Source organism: Lissotriton helveticus, chromosome 1_1 (genome assembly GCF_964261635.1).
Source record: "Lissotriton helveticus chromosome 1_1, aLisHel1.1, whole genome shotgun sequence".
Taxonomy (NCBI): Eukaryota; Metazoa; Chordata; class Amphibia; order Caudata; family Salamandridae; genus Lissotriton; species Lissotriton helveticus.
The window spans coordinates 1364107100-1364129202 of record NC_136057.1 but is presented as its reverse complement, the minus strand read 5'-3'; the positions used below and the strand labels follow the sequence as shown (position 1 = coordinate 1364129202).

Below are 22103 nucleotides of genomic sequence, written 5' to 3'. Positions count from 1 at the left end.
AGGCTGCCGGCATCAAGAAGCGGAATTATATCCAGTTTGCAGAGAGCCGGAGAATCAGCTGGCTTAGATGGGACGGAGGGGGCGTTGACCGTAGGATTACTAAAAGAAGAGTATATGGTCGAAATTTTCTTGGAGAAGAAGGCAGCTAGCTCATTACAGCAGTCTTGTGCCCCTTCAGCAGTAGGACGCTCAGCCGGGGGTGAAATAAGGGACTTGGCTATCCTAAAGATTTCCCTAGGCGCGTTGGCTGCAGCACTAATTTTCCCTTCGTAGAAGGAGGTTTGCGCCAATTTAATCTCTGATTTATAGAGCCTTATTGCGGACCTATAATCATCTTTCCTAGACAGAGAATGGTCCTTCCTCCACGCTCTCTCTAGTTTGCGGCAGTCAAGCTTTAATAACCTCAGAGCAGGAGTGTACCAGGGTGCAACTTTAGGTCTTCTGATGAGTTTACAGGGGCGTTTGGGAAGAACTCGGTCTAGGGTGCTGGAGATCCAGTGATCAAAGTTGCTAGAAGCAGAGGCAGGGGTCAAGGCCCTTCTCGGGGGGTCTTGAGTGAGAGCCAATGTCCAGTCGGTGAGGGGAAGTGAGGACCATTTCCTGCCCATGTACTTGGTAGAGGCCTCACGGGGGGAACAGGAGTTAGAAAGCCAGGTGAACGGTATCAAAAAATGATCAGTCCAAGGCAGTGGAACAGGGGACTCTACATTAAGGTTGGTATTACTGTATATGTGATCAAGGAGATGTCCCTTCTTGTGGGTCGCCTGATGGCCTCTCTGGCAGAGGTCTAACGCTTGCATGTTGGCACGCAAGTTATTAGCTGCCATATCCTGGGGGTCATCTGAATGGATGTTAAAATCCCCAAGCAGGGTGAGGTTAGATGAGGTCAAGACTGCGTTGGCAGTGAGATCAGTAATTTGAGTGATAAAATTATTCAGGGAACCCGGTGGGCGGTAGAGTAAAATACCAGAAAAAGTGGTGGTAGGGGAGAGATCAAGTGCAAAGTGTAAGCTCTCGCAAGTCAGCAGGGAATTAGGAGTGACCCGACACTTAAAGCTGTCCCTGTATATAATTGCTAGGCCTCCGCCTCTCCCCGATTGGCGGTCGAGGCGCTTAAGTGTGTAGCCTGGAGGTGTGGCCCATATTAAGGACGGGTCGTTGTCAATCTGAAGCAAAGTTTCCGTTAAAAATAGGGCGTCAGGATTAAGCTCATCGATCAACAGATGCAGCTCTGTGAAATGTTTGGGTAGCGACCGGCAATTAAGGAGATACATTCTCCAAGTCTCTCCCAAAGGGAGGGAGTCGCTATATGGGTGGGAGGTGCTCCATGTACAATGTTTACAGTGATGGTCGATATTAGCTGGGGAGACAGAATGGCAACAGGAAAGACTGACGGGGGGACGTAAGGAGTGTAACCTCGTGAAGTTATAGGCAATTCGAGTACCCACCATGGTGCCGGTCACCACCCCAGACCCGGGCCAGCGAGAAGCGTCTGGACGCGGACTGGCGCAGACTGGCTTCTCTTTGGCGCCTCTTCGGCGCGTATACGGCGCTACCGCTGCGCGGGGTGGGAAGAGGTCATATAGATTAGGCGAGGGTGGAGACTAGCCCGTCAACCTCCCCAAGATGGCTGCCCAGGATGGGACAACCAGGAAGTGGTGTCGCTTAAGCCTCCCTCCACACAATCAGCACAGGCTGTGGTGGACCGGGGAGTAGCGACCAGAAAACAAGTAAGAGCACAGAAATGTAATTTTAAAAACACACTCACAGCAATAGGTTTTTAAAATTGTTAAAACGAAATAGCAGCTTGCAGAAGTGTAATTTTAAAAACACATATTCTCACATCAATAGGTTTTTAAAATTGTTAAAAACGAAATAGCAGCTTGCAGAAATCCTGGTCACATTCAAGCGCTAGCGCTATGATCTTCGTTTGGTAGGGAAGGTTTGGCTTTCCCGTTGCTTTAAATAACATTGTCAGACTAGCAGTTTAAAAATGCTAGTCTAGTGTGCAATGGCAGACCAGGATGCCATTTCTCCCGATTCACACCCAGGGTGGCACAACCAGCGATTTACCACGCGACTCCTCTGGATGTCAGACTCGGGAACTGAGCTGGAACAGAACTGGGCACCGATCGCAAGACAATACCGACGATATAGGAAAGGCCTTTGAGCCAAAAAGAAAAGTTTCTATTGATTCCAAACTTGAGTGATCAAATATGCATCCGAACCCAATAGATGAAAAAAACAATCTGGGGATGGAGTCAATGCCCATGTGCACTGTAGTCCAGGGGAGGAGCCACCTATCTCATGATACTTCGAAGACCCTTCCAGGACAACAATGTGCAATCATCCGGACCCAACAATAGGCGGCAATCTATGCAATAGATATGAATTCAGCAGCCCACATGCCTCGAACCCAGCGATTTAATGCCTGGGATGACTAGCTTACGTGCCCTGGGTAATAAATACTAGGAACTCAGTGAAGTTAGCCTATGCAAATTGTGTAAAGCCGATGAAACGTTTTGGGGGCCAGGGCAGTGGTCTGGTTAGCAGACCTTAGAACAGTAGTCAGTCACCAAAAACCTGGGGGTGAAGAAAAAAAAAGGCATTTCCCTGCACTTTACATATGTGCATACTACCCACGAGTCTCAGCCTCTCAGCGCTGTTGCAACTTCGCTATGGCACAGCCAAATACATTGAACCCCAAAACAGCACAATCGTTCAGTGACAAAACTGGTGCAGTCATATCTAACATACTGCTTATTTTCACCAGCACTAAGCAAACCAGAGCTTCAAAAAAAATCTGAAGCTCGAATTGACCCCCCATACCATTGTATTAGTCAATGGTGGAGCGAGTGCAATGAGCCCGAAGGTAAATAAAGAAATTGACACCAAAACTACTGTGTGAATCGAAACCTACAGCAATACGGGTTTAGTGGGCCTCTAGGCCCCGGTGCCACTGCATCAGTGGAAGCTACAATCCTGATCAATGGATTAAGAATTTATGTAGCACAAAGCAATGCACAACACTGACGGAAATCAGCACACTCAAGAACAGTGCTTGCAGTGTTCATGAAAACACAAATTGTGTTCTCATGAACACTTCCCAATTGTTGGGATAGTCTCGTAGCAGTATGCAGCGGATCACAGGTGTCAGGCCTGCATCCTAATGCCCCGACTGAACACCTGCTAAATCGTGGGGGGTCCCACACAGACCTTGGCAGTCTTGAACTGCACTGCGAAACATGCAGACAGTGAACAAGACTTTGGGACAAAGGCATCCTGACAATTCAACAGGTAACTGGAAAATGCAAGTGTACTTTCATCCAAAGTATGCCATTCCTCGAGAAAGTACCCAACCGATAACTCCAATATCCAAAATATTTTTTATTAACAAAGAGGCATATTGCAGAGCAACAACTGTTAGTCCAGACTGTCCAATGAATTATGCAGTCTCCTCTTTGGCGATGCGGTCCTTTTTCAGTGGTCCCTGTAAAGAAAACATTGGGTTAAAATGTGACGGTGTAGTTACAAGCCTTTCAAAGGCATTCTCAGCCACAAAACTCAAATGCTTAGGCAGGCCCACCAACGGCATACTACAAGCTTAAAACGTGAAGCTGACCGACCACAGGGCCCCTATCCTAACACCCCCCCCCCCCCCCCCCACAACCTTATGCACCAGAAAGGAAAAAGATTGCACGCCAATTTTAATCTGGTAATTAAACTAATTACACAGAAGTCTCAAAACTTCTTTAGATCCCCCTTTCAGCGTTTTATACCTGTCAATCTTTCAGTTACACTATCACTGCCCTCGGGGGAAATCACAAATTCCTGTTACTTACCATAAAAGCCTTCTTTTCCTCAACAGTCTGGAAACGACCATGGCCAAACTTGGAGGTGGTGTCAATAAACTTGAGATCAATCTTCTCCAAGGCACGCCGGCTGCTCTGCACCAGGAGGGACTGTGGGTAGACAAGAAAGTTAATAGTGCAAAGCAGATGGAGTCTGGATAGCTTCAAGGCATTTAACATTAGCTTCTCCCTAGATCACTTCCCTAAAAATTGAACTCACCTTTCGCAATGTTAAAACTCGCTTTTTGGTCCCGATAACACAGCCCTTCAGCATAACAAAGTCATTTGTCACCTCTCCATAGTGAACGAAGCCACCCTGTGTGAGGACAAAAGGTGGGTAAAGTTTAGTACCACCACTGAATGTCACGACACTCCCAGCAAACACCAGAGCCCAGAAACCGGCATGCAACACTGCATCGTACATCCAACAGCAGAGGGGTGCTTCTCAGAAGGAAGGCAGCATGGAAACACTCGTCATGTGAATTCAGGCACTGTGCCCAGTGCGTGTTCCACTGCTTCATCACAGAAGGCATGGTTGGGCAGAGAAATGCAACCTAGACAAGGGGGCTAGTACCAATACTGAGCTAGCCAAGAACGACTAGAATTTAACTGAACTGCAAAATGGGTAAAGCTGGGAACCCCAACTGAAGGACAAGGAGTGAAAGACATATGGAGGCAACACCTTTGACTAGTGTGAACAGCAAAGCCTGTGCTCACTCACCAGTGGGTTGATGCTCTTGTCCGACAGGTCGTAGTCAGTAGACGCGTTGTTCTTGATCACCTTGCCGTCCTTGGTGTGGAAGCCTTGACCAATCTTGTAGATCTGGAGGCAGAAAGGGAAGAGCAAGGTCAATACGGCTGTCCAACTGAAAAGGAGATGCCTCATTCGGCTGTACACAGAGTACAGCACTGCTAGTCAATCTAAGAACTGAGCACTCGCACGATGTTTATGAGGTTATGGACAACTCAAAATGCTCTCCCTTCTAGAGAAAAGACATTTCATCCTCAACACTGGGTACGGCATCAAGTTTATAAAGAATGTTGGCTTGTGCACTACCGCCCTCCTTTTAGCAGCTACAGAAGACCAAAAATACTCTGGTATTCTTCTACGGTTGTATGAGTGCTGAGGACAATGTTGGTAAGAAAGCCTAAAGCAGTAAAGGAGATCAAGAAATTACGAAAACCTGGAAAAACAATTAAATATGGCTAGCGGGTGAGGTAAAAAAACAAGTGGATAACTGGGGCAGAACTGATTTCTAGGAAGGAAAGTACGTCTGGCTGGCGCGAGCACATGAACCAGTCTAAACCACAAATAGTGCGATAAAAGGCTGAATAAATGGTGAGATCGAAGTCATTTTAGCGACAATGTTAATGCTCATGGGTATGCCCTAGGAGTCGACAATGACGCACACACTGGGCCCTGCGTACCTTTTTGTTGACTTCTGTGCGATGGTGGTAGCCTTTCTGACCTGCACGGGCCACGGAGAAAGCCACACGGGCTGGATGCCATGCTCCAATACAGGCCACCTTTCGCAGACCTCTATGGGTCTTGCGGGGCAGCTTCTTGGTGTGCCATCTGCTAGTTACACCTGGTGGCAAAAGCAAAATAGTTAACTAATGAACACGGCAAAGTTAACCCCCCCCCCCCCCCCCAAAAGCACGACTGAAGTGTCCTGCTCTATTCTCTGGAAACCACCTTAACTCCCCAGTGGGGCTGTTTCTACAGAGAACCCTTCTATACCAGCAAGATTTACTTCTCGACCCCATTCCACCAGTGATGTTGGACAACAAAGTCCAAGTTCAGATACAAAACATTCTGCATTCCAAAGAAACAACCACTATTCCACCCTAATACTGCACACCTTAAAATAAACAAATAATCCCAACACCACGAGAGTTCCAGAAAGCACCACCCAAGTTTACCACACTACGTCCTCATTTGACCCCACAACGCTAGACTGTTACTTCTCTATACCCCATACTGACAACCCCAGCTCCTCCCCTTATAGTCAGAAAAGGTGTACAAGCTCGGGGTTCTCAGAAGGAAGGCAGCATGGAACAGTTCCTCATCAGAGTCGGACGCTGTGCCCAGCGTGTATTCCATGGCTTCATCACAGAACACCCCCTGGATGTGGCTCGGTGCCAGTCTCACCTTTGTACCCATGGCCCTTGGTGACCCCGATGACATCAATCATCTCATCCTGTCCGAATACGCCACCCACGGCTACTTGCTGCTCCAGCTTCTCGCGGGCCCAGTCCACCTTCTCGGGCACAGTGCCCCCGTTCACCTGGATTTCCATGATGTGAGACTTCTTCTGGCGCAGAGGGAGCAGGCGCATCTGTGGAAGAGACATGGGCTGAAGGTTAACTGCTGTAAGATCAGGTCCTTTTTACCAAACTCAAGTTGGGGTCGCAAACCTACACCAACTCATCCAGTAATTACCTCAAAGGGCAGCAACCCACCCTGCAGGACTTCAGAGCAGACATGACCTTAGACAAGTTTCTATAAATCAAAGTGTGAAACCAATTACCTAGCGACCGTTTTTTCTATGAGAGGTAACCAAGCAGTCAGTAATCGACATTCAGCAGCCACCGCCAGAGGCAGTATCCTATGTCCGCCCGTCGATATGTTCTCATCACACTAACTCGGTTACCTTCGAGTGGAGGGGCTCAGCGCACCCTCACTAGCTGCGGGGAAGGATCACAACTTCTAGTCCCCAGGGCAGATTAAAACTCAAAGTACTAATACAGAGCTGCAGGCAAATAGGACAGGCCCAGTATTTATGGACGTTTAAAGGACTGGGATATGCGAGCCCATGCCTGGGATTCAAGAGCAGGGCGAAATAAAAACCATGTGATATGCTAGCACCTTACCTGCGTGTGGGCAAGCACCCGGATGACCTGGCAGTACTTCTTCATGCTGGTGAAGTCCTTCTCAAGCTGCTTCTTGCCCTCATCGTCCTGCCACTTCTTGCAGTACTTGGTAAACGCCTTCTTCTTGGACTTGTACCTTGTGGGAGCAGAGCAACAGTATTGGCACAACCCTTCATCGCACCAGCGAGCGGAAGGAGTTGTCTGCCAGCTTGAGGCTTCGGCTCATTGCCGGCTTCCAAGGAGCTTTTCCACTGGCAAGCGGAGCCTGGAGCTCATCAGGCACCGACCATGGTGGCCGGAGCTGAGCGGAGCTGCCATCATCCCAGAGACATAAAGACCGGTGCAACAAAACAAGTGGCAAACACCAACACAACAGCATGCAGCTAGCTTATATTTCCTATTCTGTTGCTCCTGTGGAGCAAGGCAAGGGCTAGCAAATCCAGGTTTTTAGGGTACCCCCCCGCCCGAATCCTCCGCCTAGATGCAAACTCGCCTCACCAACACCTCCAATTACCTGTGTGGCAAATTTAGAAGCACTGGATTATATGATTAACTACAAATGCGCCCAAAAACCTAGCCTACTGAATTAGGAGTTTTGCAGTTTGCTGCAACAGCTAATCAGGCGGGAAAATCCACACCTCAACTTCACACTGGTACTCAGCAGATCAAACAGGTCAATATTTACTTGAGTGCCAGGCAAACAGGAGTCATGTGGATAACAAGCTAAGAGTTGAACTTATTAGGAAGGGCTGATCTTCCAATACTCGATATATTCATTAATACATGATCCCCCACCATGGGGAATGTAATCCAGGAATAATTTAGGCCAGGTGCCCAGTGCCACTAGATTTATGGGAATAATTAGGGAATTATCAATGACTGCCGGAAGGAGCTAACACTCTGCTAGGCCTGAGTGGTGTACTGTACATGACCTTGGGCTCAGCCGGTGCTGCCAACAAGAATCTTAACAGTAGACAGATTAGCTGCCAGTCTCTCTAAAAGGCTCTTAAAATACTTGCGTCAAACAGTAGGAGCAAAAAACGTGAATATTTTATATATAATAGTTGGTGGGGAGATGGTGCCGAGCTTATAGCAAGAAACTAGCTGCCAGCTATTCTTACAGTAACCTATTCGGAAAGTACCACCACTCTGCACATAGCAAACCAACTCATTCCCGCTCTACACAGTGCGAACCCTTTGTATATATACACACATCGATCTACCCAGTTTCAAATATTAGCCAGCATGCAAGTTCACCAGTTCTTGTAGAAGCGCCTCTTGCATTCATCGCTGATGTGCTCGGCGAAGACAGTCTTCAGGGCGCGCAGGCCTCGGGGGGTCTGAACGTAGCCCACGATTCCAACTATGACCATGGGTGGTGTCTCCACCAGAGTAACCGCTTCCACCACCTCCTTCTTATTCACCTCTGTGCAAAAGAAAAAGTCAGGGTTAACGTTGTCGCAGCACACCTTACCACGGTGTCACAGCCAGTGACCCCTTCATCGATCCTACAAAGCACAAACACTAATGATTAAGAACTGGGTCAGAACACGACATTCAGCAGCGACCGCCAAAGGCGATATTCTGACCGCCCGTCGGGGTTCTCATCACTCTCAGCTCTGTGACCCTGCTGCAGATCGGGCCACTGGGATTCAAGGCCACGACGATGACAAACCTAGGAGTACAGAGTGGTGCATGGAGGGTGTCCATGCGCCAGACTATAAATGCCCTGCCCTTCAAGGAAATCTATATCTTTAAAAAAAATATATATATATATCTCAAATCACTTACAGGCTTGCAAGCTACGTCCTATCACTTCATAAAATAAGAACATTTTCCTAGCGTAATTAATGCAGTTTTTTAAACTGCACCATATTTGGAGGGATTAAGTAAAAGGTGTTTATATAGCACAATGGTCTAACCTTTTTACTACTGTGGACCTTCAATTTACTATGGAAGCCCGAGACACCGGCCTAAGCATTTAGGCGATGTTAACCGCATAACAAATTAGCCTACAAATAATTTATTTATGCCCACAAATAAAAATTAATTTTATTGGGTAGATTGGAGCGTTTCTAAATTCAATTAAGGCCACTCATCTACACTATATGGTTTAATGCACTTTTACCACTCAAACCAATCTGAGGAAGCCCACTGATTTTTTAGCGTCCAGGTTTAACTTTTACCCAACATTAACCTTTTCGATTTTACTTTTACATTTATATGCACTTTATAAATGTGTTAATTTTATAAACAGCCTTCCTTGCCGAGCAGGTTACAGAGACCTCCAGGGGTCTCTGTAACCAGGTGTATCCAGGGGTTCTCCAAACCACAGGTACACTGACAGATATTCCATCTGCAGTTAACTGTACATGAAGTATAATGCCCACACCACGAACGAAACATTCAGATTACATTTGTGGGAATGCGTTTTTCCGGTAGGAAAGCTCAGGTGTTTAATGCGATAATTTCAGCGGTGGCTCCGAGGCTGTGCACAGGGAATTAGTGACGTGTATTTATAATGCTGAGAAGTTCAGCCCTGTGACAGAATACACAGTGAATGTGCCAGTTCAAAAAACAAGGTATATGAATCGCAGTATGAAGTTACACACTTTAAATAGGCTACCACAAAATGAAGCCAAGGCTGTGTAAAGGTTCACAGTGCTTTCTAGTTTAGTTGTTATTAAGAGCAAGAGTACCCTTGACAGTAACCACAACCAACAAAGTCCAGAACATTTACACCTGCCAGAGTAACATCCTCCAAATCCACTGGCCAAAAACCACCAGCAACAATGATCTATGGCATCCATCAGACTTCAACTCCCTGCCCATGAAGAAATCATGAAAAGAGGCTGGGGACGGATAAGTCTCCCTTGACAAGACTGCATCAAACACCATCCCTAACCTGGAGCTCTTTAAGTGAAAAGGAAAAGATTAAGTCCAAGAAACATGGTGCCGAGGCCTAGAGGCTGATCGCAAGGACATGGGTTTCACCTGGAGCCAGATTGAAGTACAGCTTGGGACAGATAACTGGGAGTCCAGGTTGATAGTCTACACCCCAAGGGTGTTAGAGGGCACACTTAAATTATTGTACCTTTATAGGTTTCCATTAAAGGGGGAATTTTAAGATTTAATCAATTAAAACCTGTACTAACTCAAGCAGCCTTTATACTTGCTTACTAAGCAATCATACAAATGTACACTTCTGTCAGGTAGAGAGGAGGTTTGTTGTTGCCACCTTTATCATACAGTAAATACGTTTCTCCCTTTTTAACTTGCAGGAACCCAATTGTTTAGAAACTGCTTTAATTAAAAAAAAAATTTTTTTTTTATCAAAGTGATAAAAGTTGGGAAACGTTGGTATCCAGTCCCCCTACCCGCTTTCACTACCTGTCCAAATACTTAAAATACCGCAAAAAAGCACACTCCAATTGGGTTGAAAGCATGCAATACTGTATATTTTCAGTGCCCCTGAATGCATAGCAGTCACACCAACTTGCCAGGAGATATTTAAAACACTCACTTGAGCCTGGTCGGTCCACCTCACGTACAATGTGGGTCATGCCAGCCTTGTAGCCCAGGAAGGCAGTTAGGTGGATGGGCTTGCTGGGGTCATCCTTGGGAAAGCTCTTCACCTTGCCACGGTGGCGCCTGCAGCGCTTGCGGGGCAGGAATCCCAGGGACCCGTGCCTGGGAGCGGAAAACTTTCGATGAGACTGCAACCAGAAAAAGAATTGAGCCACAATGTATAATTCATACATTTACAATAATTACAGACGAGTACCCCATAAATAGTCCCCACCCCGAGAAGTCATCCTGCAACAGCAGTAACTGCTTGTAGTACAATCTTGATCTACCAGTGCCTTCTTTCTTTCAGCCCCAAATGTAAGCGACGAGGATACAACATTGAGAGGATGAATGCCAAGACAGCAGATTTAGCATAAACCTGTATGCGCCCAATACTTGTGTAATGTATCTACTTTGAACACAAGCTCTGGGGCCGCCTCAAAACCAGGCCTGGCTTAGTTCGCAGAGCTATGCCACAAGGAACTACACCAAGCGACAAAAACCCACCAAGTTCCGCAAGTGGCGGAGTGCAGTGCCAATTGCAGCTCACGCTTATCTTCCTACCACTCAGGTAGAAATTCTATTAGAGCGGCAGATCTGGCTCGCCAACTTACCGCATGCGAAAAACACAAAACGGAGCGCAGTTTTCTGCGCATCGTGGAGAAAACATAGCGGTGTTCACCGCCCAAGCCTACTCTAAACAAAAAGCCAAAAGCTTTTGTTTTCAACTCTGAAAGATATACAGCCTTCAATAGTTAATACGATGTGAATTTTCACTTTTATTTAAAAACAAAAAACAAAAAACAGACTAGGTCCTTGTACTTATTGGGTGCAATTATCACCCATTAAAGGTTTAGGAAATGTACATAGTTTAGTGCTCCTGCACCAAAGTTTGACTGTAGGGGTGCCAGTATTTATTCAATCAATCTACCTTCGAGGAAGTGTTTGTAGTGGAAAGTAAGAGGAACCATTTTACATTTAAAAAACCCAATCATGTAGCTTACAGCATTAAGTTTATTAATCAATTTTTAAATTTTAGCCTGAAAGCAATAGTTTTGCTATTTTTACCTCATCAGAAACCTCTGCTCAATTTAATGCGATAAACCCCATTTGCGCATGTAAATAAAATAGTTGGTGCATACATGCATTGACATTAAAGCCATAACTATTGAGCATTCCAAAGTTTTTTAAACGTGCGGATAAAATATTCAAAGAAGCTGAGACCATTGTATTGTCCCGCAAACCAACTTCAGTAGGAACCATTAAACTATAACTGACCCAGTTTGGTTTTTACCATTAACCTCTTCTATGCTAATGACAAGGTCAGCTCGCCATGAGGCACACTGGAGCTGTGCTCATGACAAGGTGAACTCGTCCTGTATAATGGGAATCAAATAATCAGCACAGGGCGGGAAAAGCCTTAGCAGCCAAGGTGGTAAATAGAAGGTCAGATAAGCAAGAATTTATCGAATGACACTTGTGCAAGTCATGACACAAGCCAATAAAAAAAATTCACTCCTTATTGGGGGGCAGATTTACTACTGCTGGCGCATCTCTGCTAATAAACAGGGATGCACCAAAAGAATTGTGATGCATCCGCCCACCAGTGCGCTACCACTGATGCACCGCATTTACAATGAAGCACACCGCGGCGCAAGGGTGGGCAGATGAGTCACATCCCCCAGCTGAAAGGCAGCGCATTGCTGGAGTTGAGTTGCAAGCGCAACCCAGCTCCAGCAAAGCTCTGGGTGGCCCTATCCCCAACATGCTGCGTCACTCCTTACGCTTGCTTTAAGTAGGTGCAGGGGTTTGACGCAGCATGGCCTTAAAAAGTGGCTGAGTGAAAGCTACAAGATTACACTTAGCCACTTTAAGGAGGCGTTCCTGCGCCAGAGCACCCCCCCCCCCGCACAGGAACACCCACATATGGCACAGGGCTTTACAACGTGACATCTTGAAAGTAAATAGCCCACAGCATGGCACCAGCTTTGCGCAACAAGAGTGACGCAATGGCAGCGCAAATGTGCCATAAGGGGCTTGTAAGTTTGCCCTCGGGTTTTTATACATAACCACAGGCGGTTGCAATTCCACTACAAGGTGCAGGAGTTAATGAATGTATCACTGCGATATATATTAAGCTGTAATTGGCTTAGAAGGAAATAGTCGAGAGACAAACTCCTAATCGGCATGCAACCCTGGCTAGGTTTTACTGGGGAAATAATATTAGCTCTTCTAAAAGAAAAACGTACGTTTCTGTGCACAGTACATAAATGAAAGCATTACCGAACAAACAGTAAAGATCCCGTCACCAACCTTAACCAAGGCTATTAAGTCTACCAATAAAGTTGCCGCACTACTTGAAAAACTGCCTCACTGAAATGGCTAACTAACCCCTTGGCTCAAGTGGCACTATACTGATAGCTTAGCAGCACTAATGTACCAGATAAGGCAGGCGATTCTTTGGATCAGAATCGACATACGTGGCTTTGAGGCCACATACGGGACAACACGCAAAGGTAATACACTTACAAGCCTGTTTTACGATGGTACGACAAACACGCAGAAAAAGTAATAATCATCAATATTCGTAGCTGGCTAAAACCTAAATTGGCAGCCATAAAGAGCCAACAGGCTTATGACACTCCGAGAAAAAAAAAAACCTTTATTAAAGCCGAATAAACGCCTCCATCGTGAAAATAAAGAGGACAATGGGTGCAACAGCACCACCATGCTCTCCGGGAACTGAGGAGAAAACCCTAACGAACAGGATGGCACAGATAGACAGAGGATGGTGGCAATGGGCCCGTAAGCATACAGCTCAACTCACCATTATGAAACCCGGGCCTCCTGCGTGAAAAAGAAGGAAGCAACGTCACTCGCCAAGTATTTATAAAGCCGACGTAAAGGCGTGGCAGACGGTTAGCTTCCAGCCTATCAAATGTAGAAAAAAGCTGGCTGTAGCGAGAACGAGGCTTGACACGCAAAAAATGCCTAATAATAGGTATCGGAGGGAGGGACAGACAGAAACACCGAAACATTTTTATGCGGCAAGATAACAACCTTACTTGAAAATTATCCATTTTCAAAATAAATTGCGAGGTAAAATATAAATGAAGTATCTCCTTCAAAATCGTTCTGGTTAAAAAACACTTCGTAATCGTCTTGAAATGATAGCCGGTGAAACGGGCGCAACAACTGAAGCTGCGCTGTGCATATAAAGAAGCAGAAGAGAGACTAACAAGGAACCAAATGGAGTCCATCTTGGAAGGATTGTAATTTTCTTTATGTTGTGGTAACAGAAATAGGGGCGAGGATGTGGTCTCGCATAGCCTACCGATTTTGGAGCTGGGAAACCAAGGCTCCAGCCTCGGGGTCGACTCCACATCCTGTGATTCTGGGCAAGTCACTTAATCTCCCATGCCTACTAAAACGAGCATTTGCAATGCAATAGGTCTCGTGTTTGTGAGAGTTTGTGCTATTGGCATTGTAGATGACAATGCCTTTTATTTATGTGTTTTAAATACCTGCAAGCAGTGCGTAAACACTCAATTTATATCTATAGTCCTTGGCCTGGGCTACATTCTTAGCAGAAGAGCTTTTTCTCTCCAACAGCTCCATTCCTAGCTATCTTTAAACGTCCATTGTTCATCCGTGGAAGTGGAACCTCCCTGTACCTACCCGTGTGATTAGACTAGCATACACTACCCCTTCAACTTATATTTATGACATTGCAGTTGCCATCTTTTTTTCTGTGACCAGGATCAATGTCTGATGGCTCTTTTATGAGGGTACCATTTAAAAGGAAGTACAACAATGTTCAGCCCAACAGGATCATTCAGATTAGCAGAAGAGATAGGTGAAAATAAAGATTTAATGTATCATCAAATAATAGATGTTTCAGCACAGTATAAAGTATTTTTTCGATCACCACCAACCAGGTCCAATCAATCATACTGCTCAGTTGAGAAGACATCGGATATGAGCTAATGCTAGTCCATTGCACTATGAAGGACAGGCTAAAGAGAATTGAGTGTCCCATTTTCTTAGCAGGTTTGGACAATAATGCCCTTGACTCTAAACAGAAGTGGAGTAGAAATTGAAACCTACCCTGGCAAAATAATCTCCCTAGCCCCACAATGCAAAAGGCCGCTTCTAGAAGAGGGATATCGTTGGGCCAGGGCAGCCCATCCTGCTCTGATAGCAGCCCCTGGCCTAAAGCCCACCAGTGCCATAATGGCCAGTCAACCCTGACTACAGCCTTGCTGCTGTTCTCTGGGGTGTACTTAACAAAGACTTACTTATCCCTTTCACAACTCTAGTAAAATTCCTCTTTCATGACATCTCTGATGATTGCTTCATAATTCATTAAAAATGTGTTATTATTTAATAACAAATTAACCAAGCTGGCGATAAGTAAATAGCAAGGATGGATCCTCTAAATAATTGCAATGCTCCAGCTAATATTATGAAAAAATGTAATGGGACGACAAAATTTATCTCAGCCACCGGTACTCAAGAACCATATTCCAGTCCATCATTTTCTTCACATATTTTTCGGCTCCAAAGAGTGTCCCGTAATATGCAAATGGACTTGGTCCTGCTCCAATAGGAACAGTCCAGTCTAAACTGTCCGGACAGGTTCAGGAAAAAACAAGTTATTTACATGTACACTGTGTTTCTCCAGTATTGATATCTTTCATAGATTCACATGCTTGAATCTTCCCCGTCGTCATGGTCGGACTCTCACGGTATTAGAAATATAGCAGTACAGAAGAAAAAACTCCATGAAAAACCAATACAAATGTATTATACTTTGGTCGCATCACCGACATTATATGGTCCAAAAGTCAGCCAATGAGACGCCAGTCCTGAGATCACAATTCCCCTGCAGAGCCACCATACCTCAGATTTCCAGTACCAGTGTGAGCCAAGGATAGTTATCGTGAGGTAAAAGTGGTCTACCTTACAAACGGGGAGGTGGGCGGGCCACATGTGAATCTCTGAAAGATATCAATACTGGAGAACCACAGTGTACAGGTAAGTAACTTGTTTTTTCTCCAGAATTGAATCTTTTATAGATTCACATGCTTGAATCAGAATAGAAAGCAGCATCTCATCCAAAAAGTGTTTTAAGGGCAAGACCTTTTTGTTTATTGTTTAAATAGTACGCTTTCAAAGACAACAAGATCTAGCTTACATAGTGGATTGTGTGTCTCAGAATGTTCAAAATAACAAAGACTACATATAAATATATGAAATATCATGAAAACAATCATATCCTGTATTACTTCATAAACAAAAATATTCTTTTAAAATAGAAAATACCTTAAAGAAACAGTCGGCGTAGCACAGCCTGCCCCACCGCTGAATCTCCCTTCCATACTGTGTCCAGACAGTAGTGCCTGTTGAATGTATTGACATTTAACCACGTTGCTGCTCTGCAAATGTCTGGTAGCAATACTCGTGCGAATAATGCAGCAAATGTGCTTTAACCTTTGAAGTTAGAGGCTTCCAGCCTTCTCATGACAGAATGGAATTGCTGAGGATAGCCATCTGGAAATACTATTTCTGGATAATGCCGAACCTTCCTGGGATGGGTGAAAGTGATTAACAGTTGTTTTGACTTTCTAAAAGATTTTGTTCTGTCAATATAAAATCTTAAGCATCTTCTGACATCCAAAGTGTGTAGAGATCTTTCTGCTATAGAAGTTGGATTTATAAAATATGTAGGTAGTGCGATAGGTTAATTTAGATGGAATGACTTCGGAACTTTCGGAATGAATTTAGGATTCATTCTCAGCACAACTTTGTCTTTCTTGAACTGCATAAAAGGTTCAGATATCGAAAAAGCTTGAATCTCATTGACTCTTCTGGCTGACGTCAGACCCAGGAGTAGCCCAATCTTCCATGATCAGCTTTATGAATGGGTTCGTAAGGTAATGTAATGTAATTTGTACTTGTAAAGCGCACTAATACCCATGGGTGTCCTGGCGCTGTAACGCATACCGCTGTGGAACCCTTCCTCCTTTTTCCCTGTGAAATGTCCACTCCTGGGCACCCCCAAGGTGAAGCCAGGCATCCCAGTGCTGTTGGGGCCGTTGTGGAGACTAAGCAAGCTATTGCCCAGAGTTGCAGAGTGGGACCCATGATTAGAAGTACAGTCTCCACAGCCAAGTAACCAGCTGGAGGTGGCTCCGGGGCGAGCTATGGTGTCTGGAGGGGATACGGGTAGATTGAAGGAGAAAGAGATTACACAATTGTGCCCTCCTCTGGCTCAGCTGACTCTCATGGATGAAAGGTATATAGAACAAGAGAAGGAGAAAGACAGCAGCAAATGTTTCTTTTCGGTATCAGAGGATGCAGAATGGTCCGATGAGGAGAGGTCCTCTGAAGAGGAAAGCATTTTGGGATCCGATAGTGATTTGGAACAGAACCCCCCCAGCACGGCTAAAAGACTTGGTGCCCAGGGAAGTGTCCTTGCACAACCCATGCGGGATTTGGCCTGGGGTCACTCCTCAGCTACACCCCTTCAGGGAAGCTCTAATGCCGAGGCCCCAGTATCCTATCCTCCATTATTAGATGTCATATATCAGACGATCCTTACGCATAGGGAAGAAGCAAGGCAGGACACCCGGAAGGCACAGGCAGCAATGCGTAAGATGCAGGGTGTCGTTAGAAAACTGTCTAAGGCATACACTAATGTGGGGGATAGGGTCACCAATTTGGAGGAACGGATTGTGGCAACTGAAGCAGAAGCTGCTGTAGCATCATCTAAGGTAGACTCCCAGAGCGCCCAGGTTATTGACATTCAGTGGAAATTGGAGGACATGGAAAATCGGTTAAGGCGCAATAACCTGCGAGTTCTGGGGGTTCCGGAAGGGGCAGAGGGCTCAGACATCAGGGCCTTTATGATCAACCTTTTTAAGTCGGCATTTCCCGAATTATCTGAGTGGACTGGGCGGCGGAAATGCAAAGAATACATCGCACTCTGTTTAGATCACGCCCGGGGGCTGGAAGCAGCGACAAGCCAAGGGCAGTTTTGATTTACTTTGGGAACTTTGTCCTTCGACAGCTTATTTCTGAAAAGGTCCGCCCGACGCAAAAAGATCTAGCGAGGGAGTGACCTTTTTTGTGAGACCAGACTTTTGTCACGCAACGGTCGAGAGGCGGTGGAGACTCCGCCAGTTGATCAAGCCCCTTCAGGATAAACATCTCCAAGTCTACTTAGTGAACCCAGCACAGCTAAAGATAGTTAAAGATGGAAGGACTCTCTACTTCTCGTCAGAAGTTAAAGCAAGGGAGTTTTTGGACTCTTTGTAACTTAAATAAGCTCGAATGGCGAAGTACTTAGTCTGTCGAGGGGTTTAAAAAAAAAAATATTTCATAACGTGATTGCTGTTTTTTGCTTTCTTGATTGGTCTAGTTTAGTAGTATGACCTTTTGGTATAAGGATTTAAGCTTTGTGCTAGGTATTATATTAGTCTAGATTTGTTCTTTTGGCTTTGCTCTTCTATCTGGGTTTTTCTTTTTCTTTTTTGGGGGGGAATGGGTGGGGTAAGATATGGTTCACATGATTGTTTGTCCTAATTAACTGCTGCGCCCATGCTCCACGCTGCTGCACTCAACCATCATTAGCCCAGACCAAGGTCTGAGTGCTTCCAGTGGGAGGGGGGGGTAGGAAGGGGGAAGGGTGGTGGGGGGGAAGCTTGAGGGGTGGGGGGGTCATGGGTTGGGGGTGTGAGGGGGGGAAGCAAAATAAAATGAGAATTTATGATGCAGTGATTTTTGTAGTTTTTGTACTCTCAGGAAATGGTATATATGTCATGGAAAAAATTTCCTTTTTCTATTCTCTGCAGGCAAAAGTAGGGTGTTTTTTCTACAATGGGTATGACGAGCCTTAGTATATACTCAATAAACATAGGTGGGCTGAACGATTGGAGGAAGAGAGCAAGACTGGCACAGTTTGTCAAAACTGAACCCATCGACATTCTGTGCCTGCAGGAAACCCACCTACCATGGGCTAAGAAGCAGCTTCAGCTTGAGAGGTTCAATATCTTGGCATGTTCCACCCAAACCTCAACAGTAAGGGGGTTTGTGATTTTGGGGAAAACTATGCTGGGGGGGTGAAACGGGCTAAGTCTGATGCACATGGTAGAGGGGCCCTGGCGGAGCTGGAGTGTGGCCTTACAATCTGCGGCATCTATGGCTCAAACCAGGATGACCCAGAGGTTTTTGAAATACTGGAAGAGGAATTGGCAACCTGGCCAGTCCCCATCCTCGTTTGCGGGGACTTCAATATTTCTATAGATTTTTCTGCGGGAAGTCCGTATGCTGGTAGAAAACCAAGGGTATCTATGGCTCTTCGGTCCATGATGTTATCGCATGGCCTAACAGATGTCTGGGGGGCAAAGGAGCCTAGTGACCCAGGCTACACATATTTTTCCTGTCCCCACCAGAGGTACAGCAAGCTGGATTACTTCCTTATTTCGTCCACGGAAATTAGTAAGATCAGAATTAGGAAACTCCCCAAGGTCCTCTCGGATCATAGCCCGCTGGCAATCACATATAATGGTTTAGGAATTGCAGGGCTTGGACATTCAATCGAAAACTCTTGATAGACGCACAGTTCTTGGAATATATCCAAAAATGGACCAGAGAATACTTTGATGCTAATCGATATAGCGCATCAAGGAACTGTGTGTGGGATTCATTCAAGGCAGCATTGAGAGGGTAGGTCATTAGTTACACTGCTCAGACCAGGAAAAAAGTTCAAGCCAATAGGAACAGGCTTATGGCAGATTTAGTTAAGGCAGAGGAACAGCATTGCCAAGATCTAACACAAGGAAGGGAAGGTAAAGAGAGTCAAACCAGTATCTGCCTAATTAAAGCAGAAATACAAAAACAACTGGCAGAGAAAGCGGCAGCAGAATATTGGACATACAAGAGGAGAGTGTATGAGACCGGCGAGCAGGCTGGGAAGGAACTGGCGCTAAGGGTCAGGCAAGGCTATATCAAAAATACAATAACAAGCATCCAAGAGAATGGACGGGAGGTTGTGGAACCTCAGGGCATCCTTTCAGTTTTTGCAAATTTCTATCAAACCCTGTATAAGGAAGAAACAGGTGGGGCGCGTTCACATGGCAGGTATCCGGATAATGGGCCCAGAGTGGGATCAGAGGACAGGGCAAAGTTGGAGCTGGATATAACACTGGATGAGATCCGCTGGCGCTGTCTGACCTGGCCACCGGAAGGCCACTGGGCCAGACAGCATTCCCCTCGAGGTGTACAAGTGTCTTTCAGCAGAGCTTGCTCCAATTCTGCTGGACCTATTTAATGGCATCATATGTACGGGTAAGATCCCGGAAACATGGAAAGACACTAACATCATAGTCTTTCATAAAAAGGGAAAGCCAAGGGAGAATCCTGGGTCCTACAGGCCCATATCTCTGATTAATTCAGACAATAAGTTGTACGCAAAGATCTTGGCCGCACTGTTAGGGAGGGTCATTGGGGGACTCGTCTCACCATGACAGCATGGGTTCATCCCCGGCCGGGGAACGACGGACCACGTTAGGAGAGCAATTTCATTGTTTGAGGCCCATGCTGCTGGGGGGAGGGGGGTCGCCATGATCCTCCTCGATGCGGAAAAAGGGTTCGACCGTGTCAGGTGGCTATATTTGTGGGACGTCCTGATAGATAGAGGTTTTGGCCCAAAATTCCGGATGGCCTTGGAGACCATGTATTGCGACCCAACGGCCCGTATTCAGTTGATGGGCCATAGCTCTGATAGGATTAGGATAAGCAGGGGCACCCGTCAGGGTTGCCCCTGCTCACCGATCCTGTTTGCACTATACATTGATCCACTGATCAGGCAAATTCTGGGGAATGTGGGAATTCAGCCAGTAGTAACCAATGGATTTGAAAGCAAAATATTGGTGTATGCCGATAATCTGGCAGTTATTACTCCAGAGCCAGTTGAGGCCATGCGGATATTGGTGGAAGTCACTAGGGAGTTTGGAAAGCACTCGGGGTATCGACTGAATGAGTCAAAAACTCAGGTAATTTGCTCAAAGGAGGTCTTTAAAGCTGATGAAAGATATGTAGATTCTGCGACTTATCTTGGGGTAGTAATCAACGCAGAAACAGGCTCTATTATACAGGATAACTATGCTCCACTTATAAAAAAATTGAGGCAGATTTGAAGCGGATGGACTCACTGCATTTATCTTTGATAGGGAGGACCAACGTGCTAAAGATGACCATGCTACCCAAACTCCTTTATTTGTTTAGATGCATACCCTATTTAATTGAGGAAGGGATGTTAAAAAAGATGGAGTCGATCTTTAATAGCTTTCTCTGGCAGTATGGTAAAATCAGGAGGGCAGCCAGGTATCTGACTCTCCCACAGGAACGTGGAGGTCTAGCAGCCCCAAACATAAGATTCTACCATTGGGCTTGTTTGCTGATGCAGATGTCTATATTATTTACATCAGTACCCAGTGGAAGATATTCATTTGACCCGACATCTGATCTATACGTGCCACCATCAATCTACGAACTATTGATGGGTAAGGAGGCCGTAGGGGCACTGCTGAGAAAAACTAGTCGTAGATTTTTTTTTAAATCCCGGCATAAAGGGCTGCTTAGTGCCTGGGATTCATGGAAAAATCTGCAGAAACTGCTTCATATCCCCAAGATTAATATGTACACCCCGCTGTGGAATTCAGGTTATCTACCAAACTTGAGTGTGGATGGGGCCTGGAAATACTGGGAACAACTGGGCATTCGGACGGTTGGAGATGTGATGCCGAATGGCAGCATTCTGAGCTTTAACAGGCTACAGGAGAAGTACGGTCTGTCCAGCGGCCAAATTCTTAAGTATCTTCAGGTCTCGCAAACACTCAAAACTGCTATCTCGGATATCAGAGGAGGCGATAGGATCAGGAACATATATCAAGCTCTTATAGAAAGTTTACCAGATTACCTTGAGAAGCACGAGGTTGCTTGGGCAGACAGACTACAAGATCCGGACACCGATCTTGACAAAGCTTTGGGGTTGGATAAGCAGCTACTACGTTCCTCAAACCTGAAGGCCCAGCATTTCAAAACATTATTTAATCTGTATTACACTCCATCTAAGTTACATGATTGGGGTATGAGGATCGATAGTAACTGTCCCAGGTGCCAGAAAGGTCCTGGAGATCTTTTACATATGTTTTTTTATTGTGAGAAGCTCAGTCTGATAAAACCTGAGATTGAGAAATTTTTGGAGGGCTGCTAGGCATACAGATTAGCCTATCCCCGACGATGATGATTTTTGGGAGCGATAGTAAAACGGCTCTTGTTAACAAGGAAACAGAGGCCTTTATTTTTCTGGCCATGGCGGTATTTCGCATTTTACTCTCAGCTGCCTGGAAAGACCCAAATGCCCCAACATTCCAAATGTGGTTGACCAGACTTCTTGGTATCCTTATATCGAATCCAGTTTAAATCTCTATAAGGGTAAGAAAATGCGCGATTTCGGCAATAAGATGTGGGACCCCCTGAAAACCTGGAGGGATGGGTAGGTATAATTAAATGGGGTTGGTGCCATTTATATTTATAATTCCATATATGTGCAAACACAAATTTATATGTATATTTATTGTACGGATTTATCTAAGCTGCATCCCTGCTTACCGTAGTATTTTACTATGTAATATATCTCCGTTAGTATATTTGTATTTATTGTAAAAAAAAATAATATCTTGTGCTGCTCTGTTTTGTATCAATGAGTTCTCAATAAAAAAATAAAATTAAAAAAAAGGAAAC

At 45.4% G+C, this 22103-nt stretch overlaps 1 protein-coding gene and 2 non-coding genes across 3 annotated transcripts; all 3 read right to left on the bottom strand.

Moving 5' to 3' along the window:
* Nucleotides 1–3374: 3374 nt before the first annotated feature.
* RPL3 (ribosomal protein L3) lies at nucleotides 3375–13222 on the bottom strand. The gene is made up of 10 exons (XM_078683474.1): nucleotides 13120–13222; nucleotides 10249–10441; nucleotides 7983–8151; nucleotides 6726–6861; nucleotides 6004–6190; nucleotides 5280–5440; nucleotides 4573–4674; nucleotides 4072–4167; nucleotides 3843–3962; nucleotides 3375–3490 (listed from the first exon to the last, which is right to left on the bottom strand). The coding sequence occupies exons 1-10, from the start codon at nucleotides 13120–13122 to the stop codon at nucleotides 3446–3448; spliced, it is 1212 nt and encodes a 403-aa protein (XP_078539600.1). The 5' UTR covers nucleotides 13123–13222; the 3' UTR covers nucleotides 3375–3445.
* On the bottom strand, nucleotides 4291–4383 carry LOC144781105 (small nucleolar RNA U83B). Its single transcript, XR_013600877.1, has one exon. It is a non-coding gene; the product is annotated as a small nucleolar RNA U83B (small nucleolar RNA).
* LOC144781100 (small nucleolar RNA U83B) lies at nucleotides 5882–5974 on the bottom strand. Its single transcript, XR_013600876.1, has one exon. It is a non-coding gene; the product is annotated as a small nucleolar RNA U83B (small nucleolar RNA).
* Nucleotides 13223–22103: the final 8881 nt, after the last annotated feature.